Source organism: Hirundo rustica, chromosome 1 (genome assembly GCF_015227805.2).
Source record: "Hirundo rustica isolate bHirRus1 chromosome 1, bHirRus1.pri.v3, whole genome shotgun sequence".
In the NCBI taxonomy this organism is placed as follows: Eukaryota; Metazoa; Chordata; class Aves; order Passeriformes; family Hirundinidae; genus Hirundo; species Hirundo rustica.
In genome coordinates, this window is record NC_053450.1 from 70,430,455 (window position 1) to 70,445,439 (window position 14,985).

The 14,985-nt window shown below is 39.2% G+C and overlaps 1 protein-coding gene across 9 annotated transcripts in view; it reads left to right on the forward strand.

Annotated features, from left to right (window-relative positions):
* Window positions 1-14,985, forward strand: part of COBL (cordon-bleu WH2 repeat protein) — a 157,647-nt gene that overhangs the window by 119,576 nt on the left and 23,086 nt on the right. For all 9 annotated transcript variants that reach the window (XM_040063499.1, XM_040063529.2, XM_040063465.1 and 6 more), the window contains one exon: window positions 11,909-12,221. In XM_040063499.1, the coding sequence (XP_039919433.1) occupies window positions 11,909-12,221 (313 nt within the window). The remainder of the gene's footprint in view (window positions 1-11,908; window positions 12,222-14,985) is intronic.

Here is a 14,985-nt window from a genome sequence, read left to right on the forward strand (position 1 = left end):
AACATGCATATACTGTAATTTGCTTGTTTACTCCACTCCCTTGTGGACATGCCCAGCTTCCTCTGTACCTGGCAACTTTCCTGTTCTGTATTCATCATGCTAATCAATGGGATTCAGATGTTCTGAAATAAAATCATTTGTCTTCAGTCTGCTCTTACAAAGGACACAGACTGTACTAGACAGTCTTTTCTTCACTTTCAGAGTACGTTTAATACATGCCACTGTTCATAATACAAGGCTTTGGCAATGTATCGATTGCTTTCTTTTACACAAAAAATCCTTGCACAGGGAAACTCCTTGTGGTTTTTTCCACAGACATAAATTAGTGCCTGTGAGAAAATTAGCAGGCTGAAAGCAATTGAGACAGAAGTCTTTAAACTTTCGTGCTGTAATGGGAGGAGTAATATCAAACCACCAGCTTGATTCTGTGCTGGTTTGATAAGGGCCACTCTAAGGTGAGTGGAGAGTTTTATAATACCATGCTGATATTATTAGCAATCAGGAGAATTAAGATAATGTTTGAGCCTTAGTGTACAAACTGTACTCTACAAAGTGCAACAGTGGCCAGTCACACCTGCTAAAAAATTTTCTAAACACACTTCTTGGGTAATGGTTTTAGGAAAAAAAATTAACTGGTTCTTTGGAGTTTAAAAGAGAAGGTGCCTTTTTATTTTAATAGTCTTTTTGATTTCTTAATTAGAGATAAGAACAGGAAAGAGAGAGGATAATTATGAATAAAAAAGGGAAAAAATAGATGGAAATTAAAATCCCAGTACCTTGAAGTTCTTGCTTTTCAAAACCAAAAAGATTTGAGAATTTCTCCTTTCTTTTCTTCTTTTTTGTTTTCTTATTTTTTCCCCCCAGACCCCATCAGTGCTTAATTCCTTAAGCATTTCTTTTGAACTTCTGTATTAATGACTGAGTTTTCTGATATCTAAGCCCCATCTCACTTGGGGTTGAAGTTTTGCTATGGTTCATAGCACCCTTCCCTCAGTATCCCTGGTAGATAATGGCAAAAAAGCTTTTATGTCAACGTGTATATGAAGATGGCTACTGCTGGTAACCAGTTTAAAAGTTACTGGAGGGTTTCATAGACAAGCTTAAAACCTACAATAGGGTGACCTTCTCAGCCTAATTTGAGGAGGAACTGATGCTGAAAAGAAAGAAACTGAAAAGGCATTTCCAAATTTCTCCCTTTTATGCTGATCCTGTTTAAGCCCATTAACTTAGGTGAAAAATTCCCCATACTAGCTTGTCTGTTTGGAGGGTATGATCATAGCAAACCTTCAAATTCTAGAAATGGCTCTGCTCCAGCAAAGCACTTAAGCATGCTTAATCAGGTACCCCATTATACAGCATGCACATTATTATTGAATGAACTGTGTAAATGAAAGCCTTAAAATGCTTCACATGAATAAAAATGCAGACAAATTTTCCCTGTGGGGATTCATCCCATGCAGGAGATATCTGCAGCTTTGCATTTTAATCAGTGAACGGTCTGATCCTGCTGCCGTTGAAGTCAAGGGCAGAACCTAACTGCTGCAGTGGAAGCAGGATCTGACACTAACAGCATGTAATATAGAAGGGGAAGATTTTTTCCAAGTGGGTGTTCAGATGATGACCCACTTCTTGCATCAGGCTATTGTTCACCAGAGCACCAGAGATGGCACTGTCATTAACATTTTACTATCCACAAATCAGTACAAAGTGTAACATCCAGTTACTGCTCTTGCATGTTTGCATTTCTTCAAGTTAATAGGGAAAGAGAGCCTGAGGGCAAAGCATGATTGATGAGATAATTGATTTCACACAAGGACTGTGGAAGAGCAGGCCAAATTCAGCTCTGACTTAAGTATTTCTATCTCTGCTTATGTCTGAAATAATCTGATGTAGTCCATCTGCTGCCAAAGAGGAGTGGTGGCGTGAAAGTAGTGCTCTCTTGTGAGCATTTTGTTCTCTTCTTTTCCAGTATTCCCCTTCTTTTTAGGCTCCCAGGGAGAGCTTCAGTGTGCGCTGCTGGAAAAGATAACTTAATGGATAGTTTGTGCAGGTCATAGTATCAAAGAACCATAAAATGGTTTGAATTGGAATGGACCTTGAAGGTCATCTATCGTCTAGCACCCATGCTGCAGGCAGGGATACATTCCATTAGACCAGGTTGCTCAAAGCCTCATCCAACCTGACGTTGCATGCTTCCAGGGATGGGGCATACATAACTTCCCTGAACAACCTGTTGTGATATCAAAATTAAGAATTTTCTCCCAATGTCTAATCTAAACCCACCCTCTTCCAGTTTAAAGTCATTCCCCCTTGTCCTATCACTTACATGCACTTGTGAAAAATCCCTCTCCAGTTCTCTTGTAGGGCCCCTTTGCAAGGTGCTATGAGGTCTCCCCAGAGCCTTCTCTGCTCCAGACTGAACAAACCCAGCTCTTTCTCCACTGGAGAGGTGCTCCAGTCCTCTGATCATCTTCGTGTCCTCTGGATTCACAATACCCTCCCTGCATTTGATTCTTGTCTCATGCTGTGGTTGCTTGGCTGTGTCTTTGTCACTGAAAAAGAAGTCTGTCTTCTGCTGTAATTCCAAAGAACCAATTGCCCTTATGGGCTTATGCAGCACGAGTATGCCTGTTTCCGGCTAATGTAGATCCAGGGGTGCCTGGCAGTGTTTTTGGTGGAGAGTGTGATTGGCGTACACTCTCCTGGCCTTAATACTCTTCATTTGCCCTCATCCCAGCACGGGAGTCTGGTCTTCAAAAGGCCGAGGAAACATCCTTTGAAAATTATACAATGCCTGTGTCATTGTTGTCATAACATGTTGTCATAACACAAGAACTTCAGGGAGATACTTCATGTACTCCAACCCTCAGTTTTCTTCCCTGCAAGAATAAATTTTTCTTTACTGGGCAGTTTCAGAAGATAGACTGTTTCAGTGACAAAAAATGTCCATGTACTCAAAGTAGTGTCTCACCGGGTATATACTTTTACTGACATAATTGGATGCCTTACAGCTCTGAGAAGTATGATAGCAGAGCAATCCGGTGCGTATGTGCAGTAAAATGTGTTATAACTCAGAAAAGAAACATGCTCTTCTAGGTTAAAATATTTCTGGGAATAGAATTGCCAAAGTAAACCACCAGCCCAAGTTCATTGAAAAGCCTCTTGGAGACGGAAGCACGTATTCCACTGATCAGGAGGTCCAAGAGGAGTCAGTTAATGTACATCAGGAGAGGTCAGAGTAGAGCTTTGTGTCTTTTTACTACGGAGGTGTATGGAAATGTTTTCATATCTAGATTTGGAGCTAGCTGTTGAAAATCTGTACAGGTATTTACATTATTGGTGGTTTGGCTGAAGTATGTCTTGGCCAATTAAATGGAGTCTTTTTGTGCCATTTTAATTGTAAGTTAGGTGGTTTGTTCACAAAACAATTTTCTCAGGGCTCTGTCTGACTTCAGATTATACTAAGGTACTATTCTATAAGAAAAAGAGATGTAAGGGAAAATGGTGGATGCGCTGATGAGGGAACTGGAGGGTTCTGGAAGACTGATGAAATCCCATTTTGTTAACCATCACTCCAGCCTGTAATTCCCTATTGGCTTGTGGCATTAAGCAAAACCAGTATTTATTATCATTATTTCCTAGTAAGTCTGCGTTGATAGGAAGATTTTTTTTTTTCCCAACTGTGCAGCAGTTCTCAGTAGAAGTGTGTCTGTGCCCAAGACAAGTATACTTTGTCCCCAAAATTAGAAGGCAGCTGTTCAAAATTTTTTATTTGTGTGTAATACCCAGTGATTTCAGTAATAGATTATTACAGATTGACCTGATTCTCTTTCACCCTTCCTAACATTTAAATCAATTTTAATTAGAAATAAATACACAACTGTGAGTAGAGTGGTGTCTCTGTACGATGGAAAGAGCTCTTAAATCCCACGAGGGTAGCTGTACATATATGTATTGTTTGCTCATTTTAGGGTTGGTTTTTTGTGTCTCTTCTTTGCAGAGTTGCTGGCAGTCAGTTGCTGGGGAAGGAAAGGATAATTACTATGCGAAAGTGTTTTATGTTTTTCTCCTGTGGATGATGCTATAAATATAAAACTGCAGTAGAGATTTTATGGAATTGTTAACAAACTAAGGAAGAGAATGAATTGATGCAGCATGCACAAGGGGAAAAAGATAGCGAAGTTTAAAAAGAAAAGTTGAGCAAATGGCCTTTTTTCCTGTGGTCTTAAAAATCACCTAATAAAACATTGTTTTATTGCATAGGTACACTAATCATTTCTGATTTTAATCATTACACTGCATATGCTTTTCAAGCAATTTTATAGAGTGTGTTCTCTAAGGTGGCTCATGAAAATCCCCTTCACAGTTCATTTGTTTAGATGCTGCAGTGTGCTTGAGTGAAAGCCGATCACCTCTAAAAAGTATGTAGATTGCCCATATCTATAACTTAGGACTAATAATTCCCAGCAAAATGGGGAGAGTGGCTTATTTCTTCACCAGACTCATTGTACTGGGCAATCTCTGGTTTTAGATCTAGATTTTCCTGTCCTGCAAACACCCCCAAAGAGCCCTGTTATTTCACACATCTTGCCAGTGTTACACATAGTGTTACGAAATATGAGTTTGAAGTTATCTATAATTTCTCTTAAATATATTTCTGTCTGGTCGTCCTCCTCTAACCTACATTGTCTGCTTGTTGGTAGTCTTTTTGAACTGCATGGATTAGGCACCTTGCCCCTCTCCTCACCTGAAGTAAGGGACCATCTAGAGCCCTGAAATCACCTTGTGACACATTCTAGCTTGCCATTCACCTCAGAAAGTGAACACCAGGAACTGCTGTGAAACTCCCCACATCATACTTCATTGTGTATAAAAGGACATTAACAACCGCACTACTGATTCGTTTTCTAAAATCTCCTTCCCAAAGCCAAGTGACAATGTTCTCTGGTTAATCAAGGAAAGATCTACTTTGACACATGATCCTTTTTCTGTCAAAGAGCATTTTACTCTTTGTGTCTCTTTTATGACATCTGATCCCTTTGAATAAGGAAGGCTAGTTAATGGCTACGATGTAGAGTTGTCAGAGAGTCCAAACAAGGCTTTTACAAAAGCAAGGAGCCTAGTGGGTTCAAGAGGGTGCCAAAAAGGAGAGGATGAAAAGCAGTTCAGCAATAACAGCAGCATTCTAGGTCAAATGGGCTTTGCAGGGGTCAGAGAGTCTTTTTCAGTCACTGAAGAAAGGATTGTGGGAGAGAAATAGGAATAATAAAGTCCAATATGTTGATTTTCCACTGTCTGAAAATCTGTGCTGCATTAGTTCTGAAATTTTTCTTTGCTTGTTTGGCAGGTGGTAAAAATAAAGGTCTGAAATGGGAGAGGGTAGCAGACATTTACTTGCAGGGGTAGCTTCCTCTGGGTCTTTCAAGAGCCAGCAGACATTTTAGGTAGTGTTTTGAGAGAGACTTTGTAATCATTCTCAGTATATGTTTGAAAAGAAAAGCAAACATTAGTGCACAGATCTTCACAGCTGCTTGTACATTGAAAAAACAATGGAGGGACTGGAATACTCTACAGCTCTCGTTCCCTGGCTTGATCCTATCTTGTATTGCCTTTGGTGTAGGAAACTCCATTGCCAAAAAAAGCTTTTGTGAAAGTTACAATACTTTTCTGTTGTGATATCAACTAACAACAGACAAGTTTAACCCCAAGGGAAGTGCTTAACTACCTCAAATTCATAAGGCAGGTTAAATGAGTCCACATTGCAATTATTTTTCTACCACGGGAGAGTAGACCTAGGTAGCTAACTTAACTGTCATTAGTTTGGGATTGACTATGGAAATGCTGAAGATTCCCAGGGTGTAATAACACTCCATTTGTACCTTTCTGTCTGGTGAGGCATGTCCTTTGTGAGTCTTTTAATTTTTGTTATTGGCTAGCATGTAAAGGGATAGATTTACTTCTGTTTGCAAGTTTGCAGTGAGAATGACTTCAATTAACGAGCCTATTGGAAAACATGAGGATGGGGCATAAGACTAGGAAGGAGACTGAAAATATCTCATTATGTGAGACTGGAAGTCATATGCAGGGCTGTGTGAGTCAGCAATGTGCCCTTGCAGTGATGAAGCACTAACCACAGGCTGGGTTGCACTAGCAAGAGCACGGCCAGGAGTTCACAGGAAATGATTATTCCCCTTTACTTGGCTACCATAAAGCCACATGTGAGTCCATTGTCCAAAAGTGAGTCCAGTTTTGAGTTCTGTGTAACAAGATACTGACAGACCAGAGCAGAGGCAACAGAGTCTGGCATCAAGGATGTTCATTAAGGTGCTGCTGTAACAGGGCTTGTTCAGCTCTCCCCTGCAGAAGGGAAGGGTAAGGAGGGTTTGAATGCTGTCTTGCACCTAAAGGAAGAGGAAAGATTGAGACAGACTCTTCTCTGAGATTCACTGCAAAAACATAAGACTGCAACAGTGACAAGTTGCAGCTAGAAATTTTTTAGGTTGACATTAAAATAATGTTCTTAAGTGGGAGAAGCATTAGACTCTGCCCAGGGAATGATTCATGTTTTTTTCCAGAGAGGCTGTTGAGTCTTCATACTTGGAGATTTTCAAAGCTAAGCTGTTCAAGGCCGTGAGCTACTTTGTCAAAGCTGGAAGATGGCCTTGCTTTGAGGAGGACATTGAACTAGGTGACCTCCAGAGGTTCTTTCCAAATGAAACTGTTCTGTGATTCTGTGACCTGAATAAAGTAAGCCAGCATTAAGCTGCTCTACATCCTCATTTTGGAGGAGGGTTGGAGCTGCAGAGCATGGTACCTCAGCTCAGTATTTCCTTGCCTCTTTCTGAGTTTCTGCAAAGCAGTTCCAGGAGTTAGGAGAGGAGTGCTTTGAAATTGACCATTCCCCCACTCCTCTAATACTATTGTTAAAGTATAACAGTGGTAATTTTTTTTCTTTTTTTTTTTTCTTTTCTTTTTTTTTTTTTTAAGGAAGAAAGTATATATGTAAGCTCAAATATGCTAAGAAGCATGCTGAATTAAAATCATTTCAATTATGGTAGAGAGAAGACTGTCTACTGCTTTATCTGCTCACTGAGTGATCTTTAACGCTTATCTACATACAGGTTTTTGATCCATGATCAAAATGAGTAAAATGTGACAAGAACACATTGTACCTGTGTGAAAACCCTTAAGCTAATCCTGTGTTCTCCGTTTTCATAATCTCTGTAAATAATTGCCATAACAATTGTTTTCTTTTCCTGTTTCTTCCATTAGCCTTCTTCCAAGGGTATGAAAAAAAAAAAAAAATGCACAGTATTTTAATATTTTTTTTGCGATTGTTTTAACTTTTTACTGCCAGGACAAATAATTAGAGCAGTGTTTCTCCTGCTAGAAATTTTAAGTACTGTCAGTGGAAGAATTATGTTCTAATTTGGAGATCATTATAAGAATTAATATTCTTTAACATCATGAAGTTTGTGGTAATTTTTTACAACTTCATTATAATAAACCACTTGAACTACAGCAAAGCAATTTTAGTCCATGAAAAGAAAGTTCTTTGGCAATGGAACAAATGATGAAAGAAATTGTAAAACAATTACCAACCTCTTAGCAAGAGTTAGATGAGTTAGAGAAACTCTGCATCTCTAAAACGATTGTGAAGGTTACTCATCATGTAAGGGCTGAATCAACTGTTATGTCTTCTGTCTGTCCTTATTGAATATAATAACAAAATATCATCAGTGCTGTAAAACCAGAAGGTCACAGCACTTCCTGAACAGTTACACCCTGTGCCCATTGGACTCAGAAGAAGTGATGACTTGGGCTTTGGTGACTGATTTTGTAAGTCCAGATGGGATAAGCATCTTTTGAACACTTACGTCGAATTCTAATCTAATTCAAATTCTATGGTGGTTATTTTCATAGTAATAATCAAAGTGAGTATTTTACCCATGGAAGTCCTCACATATTGAATCTTCATTTCTGAAAATGCTGATTTGCATTTTAACCAGGTGACATTTATCTGTCTCCCCATCATTGGTATTCTGGATGAGTAATGTGTACATATTTGCGATATCAAACTGCACGAGTGCAGATATGACTCTTCTAAACTCAGAGTTCAGTGTTTTCCTAATTACTTACAGGCTATTGAGATTAAAGCAACAAGATCTCTTTTGTGTTAAACAAGAAGCTCACATTCTTTACTTATGAGCTACTCTCATCTTTCCCTCTTGATGATCACGTGCAACATTCTTGCAAACAGACATCCCAGTCCATCCCTCTCTGCAAGAAAGCCTTTGTAACTGGTGGTTGACCTAATTGTGCAGTGACAGCATTGCTGCTGCGAATCTAGGGAGATCCCTGGTACAGCGCTCATGTGGGCTTAGCAGTGTCTGCAGCCTGAAGCAGGACATAGGTAAGCAGCAATGCAAGGCTTTGAAGGACTCTCCAGTTTCATGTTGGGGTGAGATGTCCCATGGAGATTTTAGAATAGCTTGGAGACTGTAGACTGACTTCTGCACGATTTCCAATGTCATGCCCTACCTGATGCCAGTGAATGGGGTCATGTTACTGAAAATTGCTACATATTTGAAAACTCAGCCTTCGGTATAGAAATCTTTCTGTGTTATCTGTGGGAGTTATTATTTGTGTGTTCAGCCCTGAAGAACTCGCTGAATACTCTTTCTTAACCTGGTTATATCTGCATGTGGTCCTGAGGGTCAGAGCCTGAATTTGTCTTAGTGTTATGACAGAGGAAAGAGAAGAAAATGTTGAGATTTTTCTTTATTCAACCAACAAAAATCCTCAGTAGCACTCTCACTATGGTCGCACTGTGTTAGTTGGTAGGGTGGTTTTCTGCATGTGCATTCCCTTAGAGAAAAAAAATGCAAGAATTGCAAGGCAGAATCACATCTAGTACTAAATGTTACCATGTTCTCCATGTAGAATTAGGAAATTTTGTAAAGTATTTTCTGTCTCCTGAAGACAAGACCACTCAGTAATGTTGAGGTAGGCTTTCTTCATGTCATGTGTCATTACCCAGTAATGCCCATCCCATCTTCAGTTTGCACCAGTGAAGACTTAATCAAGCATGTAGGAGGAAGAATAGTTCTTACTTAATCCATCCAAGAATGGTTCAAATTTGAAACAGGGGTGTTTTAGTGCTGCTCTTAGCTGAAACAAGGTTGTTAACATGACACTACAGTCATGTTTTATATGTGTGCTTTCACGTTCAGACAAGTAGTAGTGGCAATCAAAATGGTTTGTCTCAGCTAATAACTCTGTTCGGTGCTGTGTGTTAACTGTGTTAAAAATTCATGAATCTTCTTGGTGAAGATAAAAAATAGGGAAGCGCTTTGTCAAACAGATGGGTTTGAAGAAAGGGAAACGTTTTAGTTTTGCTTGAGCTTTGGGAATTTAATCATTGAGTAGAAAGATGTCTGTTTGTATTTCCATGCTTCAGGATAAAACTGCTGTTGAATGAGGCGGTTCTTATTTTGGTCTGGATGATTCAGCTGCCAAGATCCAGATGAAACAGGGATCAATTCACCCATGGACTCTGATAATAAGAGATTGGTTTTCATTTTGCTTGTCAACATATGGGGACGATGGGCTGGGGGTGGGGATCCTGCTGCATAGTAGAGAGAGACTTGAGTGTTTTTATTACTGCAGCAGGCAAGTAGGGTTCAGTGACCAAAAGGATCTAAATCCCTGAACAGAAAGATGCAGGAAATAGTTGCAGGCAGGCAAGAAGAGGATGAGGAAATGCAAGAGACAGCAAAGGAGGAAAAGGCTGCCCCCCTCATGTCAGGATCTGGGAGTATGTACTTGGCTGTAAATTGCTGTGCCAGTTATAGGGTGGAAGTCATTTATGGTATCCATGTGACAATAGATCTGTCACATATTACAGAGAGGTCTCTTTGCATCAAGGTATATATACTGCATTGTGCATTACTTCAAAATCTTCCCATGTGCTTTCACTCTTCAACTTCCACTCTGTAAATTGATTTCTTTGTTATTCTACTTTGTCCTGGTTTTAACATATTGTAATTTTACTAATGTTTGTTACTGGGCTTTTTTTTTTTTTTGTCTAAAAGCAAAGAAGCCATATACTCATACCTGTTTGTTTGCTGTTGGGTTTTTTAAGGTTTTATTATTTGATGTTCAATGTCAAACTATTCATATTTTTTCCACATGTTAGTCTTTTCCTAACTGTAGTCCTATGATAAGCATACTAAAATCAATTCAGTGGCACATACTTTGTTCCTGTAATTACCATTTTAAAATGGAACAATCTCTGAGACTATATCCAGAATCTAGAACTAATGTTACAGAAAATAAGGTCAAAGAAATCAAATAACATCGCTTCCAAAGTTGCAATAGAGTCTTTGGATCATCTTCCATCATTAATATCAATGCTTGACAACACTTAAAAGTTTAATCATGATTTGTAACCCTCTGAATTTTATTGCTTCTACTGTTGGAAATCAATTTCAGTACTTAATGGCATCTTGTAACCTCAGTCAAGGAGAATGTTGGCATGATTTTTATTCTAATTTTACTCGAAACTTCACTGCTAAACTATAACCTGACAAAATCATTTCTGTGACATTCTTTGACACCATTGTTTTCAGTCTTCTGACTTAAAGAAAATACTTCTGTGTATACAAGGTAATTCAGAAGTATTTCTCTCTGTTGATCATTTTTATTGAGCTATAGCTTCATGTATTCAAAAAGTTGTTGATTCTGAGCCGAAAATACAGTGAAGTGTATGTTTAATCTTACTCACATATTGCAGACCTGGGACTTCTCATGTAATTAACATCCACCACAAGTGTCTGGAAGATCAGACCGTAAGCTATTGTTTAATCTTCCAGTTGCTTACTGAGGTTCAAGAAGAGAATGGAGCACACTTATAATTCCAAATTAAACATTTAGATTAGTCTTTATTGATTCCTTTTGATCAGGAAAAGTGTGTTTGGGCTTGATTCTGTGTTTCGTCACTCAGTAATTTCAGTTGTTGAAATTATTGACCTGGTTTGGAGCTCTCCTTTAATGGCATAATTGCAGGATGAAACAGGGTACATTTCTTATGAGAAATTAAAATTGTGTTTTTTACCAAAAAACACAAGAAGGGGCAGCTCATAGGAACCAAACTAAAACAGGCTACAGGAAATTACACTGAGTCTAATCTCCTCTCAAAATTTGCAGTTTTTAGTAGAATTAAGCATTCAAAGAATGTATCCCTTGACATCCTTTATAAATAACTAAATATCGAAAAAGTTTCTTTTTTAAGTATGGTACTGTCTACTTTTCTGTACGCCTATTAGGAGATTTTGTATGCTTTGAAAAATTGAAAAATTGAAGGGTGGTAAAATCAGTGACACCCACTGTGCCAGCAGTAAATCTATTTTGCCAATTAAGTGTCCTAACTGGACATTTCCCAGTCAGAACGTTTAACTAGTAAAAATGCTGCCCATTTTTACCTGTACATAGACTTCTTATTGGAAATGTCATCTGTTTCCCGTAGAATAGAAGAGAAATAATGAGATTATGTTGCCATAAGGAGTAACAGGAGTGATTTCTTGAATCACATCATTTAAACTTTAGTCTAATTCCTCAAGAAACTGTCCCTGGAAAATTGTTTCTTCAGAGAATTAAGGAAACTGATTGGCTATGGAAGTTGTAAGAGCCAAACCTCACAGGACCAGCATAGGAAACCACATCTCTGAAAGCAAAGGACATAATTTTTGTCACTTTTCAAATCATCTTTATCTTATGTACAAGGGCAGAGCGCCCTCCATCACATTTCTAACACATTTCATGTGGGTTCTTCCAGTTACAAGGGGACAGCTCTCTGATTTATGCACTGATGACTTCCAGCTAACTTTCCTTGTTGTATTTCATTTAGAGAGCCTGCTGTCTACACATGATAATGTTTATGCAGTGGATGACACAGTTCTTGAGCTATTGGAGGTGGAAGAAACGGCGTCAGAAAGCAGCTGTTTTGCATCAGAGGACACCACAGAGGACTCGGGTGTTGTGAGCTCCCCTTCTGACATTGTATCTCTAGATTCACAAAACGACAGTGCGAAGTTGAGAGACATTAGGATGGTCAATGGCTACATGGACCCAGCTGAGGCAGACGCGATGTGTGGCACCGAGACGTGCCCTGTGCAGAGCGCTTACTGCGACAGCGCGGGACCTGACAGTGCTCCACTGAGGTAAGTATTTACTTGCCACCGGCGCTTGTCCTCCTGGTAGGGACTCATTTAAGAAAACCAACTTATACTTCTGCTCTTTCATAAGCCAGTACCAATGCCAAGTGACTCCTCCCAGTGAAAAGCTCACTGCCAAATCCCCTCAAGTGACATACTTGTAGCAACAGGCAAAGGTCACTTTTTTGTTTGAACTTGTAGTTACATTTTTTTGCAAAAGGCCGCTGCCCTCCTGAGTTGATTTCTTCAAGGAGTCTGAAATAATTCTGTTACAGTTTGGTTTATTTTGTACTTCTGATAGCATCTGAAGTTTTTAAAAATGTTACCGTATATTGATCCAGAAAAATAACATGCAGGTCATATAATGAAAAATTCAAGCCACTGAAAGCCAGGTGGAAAAGGACTAAGGACTGTATGCAGTAACTTTGAAGATTGGTTTGGAAATGTTTGCATGCATATATATATATATATATATCTGGGTATATATATATAGATATATATATGTTCACCTAACATTAACCTCAATTGCTGTTATACTTTGGGGTGGGTTTTTTTCAGCATATTTCCGTTCCCCCCGCCCCCCCTTTTTTTTTTTTTAACCATAAACAAACATTTTTCTGCAATTTTTGCAGGAAAATACGAGGACCTGGAGTTTAACTAGAAACTGCCTTCAAGCACAAATGACTCTGACACTGTTTGTTTGCCAAAACTCACATAGTTGGTGGCAGGGCTGCAAAAGGAACCCAAAATTTATAGGACTTTGCAAATACAAACTGGCCAAATAGGAAGCTGTGCCTCCAGCAAGGAGGGTGGCCTGGTAATACTGACAGGGATCTGCTCTGTGTGATGCTGCAGAGTCATGGGACAGGTGCCAGAAATTCCTCTGAATTCTCAGTTGACACAAAGTCTGTGCTTTCTGGTCTCTCTTCATTCAGCTGCTAATCTGTACCCACTTCATAAAAGCATGTATCATGACCTAGTTTTTTCCATCCACATATTTCTGAGTGAGAACTTGATCTTGGATCATGCAGTGGGTGATAACTTAGGGATAAATTAGACCAAAGTCAGTATTTAACCTGCTGGAATGATCTTGGGTTTTTTCTTTATCCATCAATATCAATGAGGACAAGGTCAAGCCTTACTTAGGTACTTGCTCAACAATACATTTTTCTTGTGATTTTTCCTTTCGCAGTCCGGATGCAGTTTCTGTTGGAAGGATTAGATAGGCTGGTATAGTAACTGCAATTAACATTCCAGACCTGATCCAAAAAAGCAACCCATTAATTTCAGTAGGCTTAGATTGGTCCACTTGAGGTAAATAGGCTATCCCAACTTTCTTCAAAATACAGGATCTAAAGTGGTTTGAGAAACACACATGCATGTTCAGTGGGGGAGGAAGAAGCATTTTGTTGACCAAAGACATCAAAGCACAGCCCTATAATAATATTACTAATCAGCTACAATTTGGGGGGAACTTTTTCTGGTTTTTTAATCAAATAAAAGATTAACCACAGGTCATTGTGACACACTCCCTCCTGAAAGTCATTATTCCCTCCATCTTTCACCTCAGCCAAGGACATATATTCTGTCCATGACATTTAGGTTTACCTTTGCTCCACAAACCCACACAATTTTTACTATTTGGAAAGAGTGCACAGAGATGAGACAGTGGGTTGTTTCATAAGCTGTCCAGCAGGACTTGATTCCAGGGATCTTGCTGAGCCAAAGGCGTGGAAGCTGGAATGATAGAGTGATGCACTGCCCATTGCAGTCAGGAAGACGCAGAGAGACCAGTGCTTGCAGTGTCCTGTCCTGGGCCACCAGTTCAAGAGAGAGACTGGAAAACTGGAGAGGGTCCAGTGGAGAGCCACTGAGGGGGCTGGGGCACTGGAGCGTGCGAGGTATGAGCGGAATGGTTGTTCACATTGGGAAAGCAGTGTTGGCAGGGAGGGACCCGGTTGCAGTCTTTCCCTAACAAAAGGAGGACCATGAGGCTTCTCAAGCATACTCTGTGCAGAAAGACTTCTGTCACCAGCTGCTCTAAAGGAAATAAAAATTAAATATGAAGGAATTCCTCAAAATGGGAATGGTTAAGCAGTGGAAGAGGTTCCCCAGAGAAGCTGAGGAATCTCTAGGTCTGGAGAACTCAGCCAGGGAAAGCCTTAGGCAGCCTGTTCTGGCTTTGAAATTACCTCTGCTTGGAGCAGGACACTGGGCTAGGCTTCCAACTTGCTTTTTTAATTGTGATTTTATAATGCTAAATATTCTGTATTCATCTAATATATCTGTAATTTAAAAATTTAAATTTGGTTTGGATCTGAAATAGGAAGCAGTTGTTGTTTGGGGAATGCCGTTATTTTTCATAAAAAAAATATGGGACAGAAAAATGGTTCCATATCAGCTTAGGGGATATAGCAAAAACTTAACATTTGTGATATATTTTAATCTTATGTCAGCAACCACTTAGACTAACACAACAGTGATGCTGACAGTAATATCTTTTAAAATGTTAAGCTCTGAATGTGCTGGTAATATTTGGAGGTAAATCAAATTCCATTCATAACCTACCTTTGTAAACAAAACAGCTCTGAAAACTGTCCTCCTCAAAATCCTTTTGAGCCCAAGCTGCTAAGTTTTTAAAAACTACTTCCTAAGTGTAGAGGAAAGGAGGGGGGGAGGGGGGGGGGAAAGTAGTTTTTTAAAACTATTTGCATGAAATTCTTATTTTAATCAGATATAAATCAATTCTTAGTACAATTTTGAGTACAGC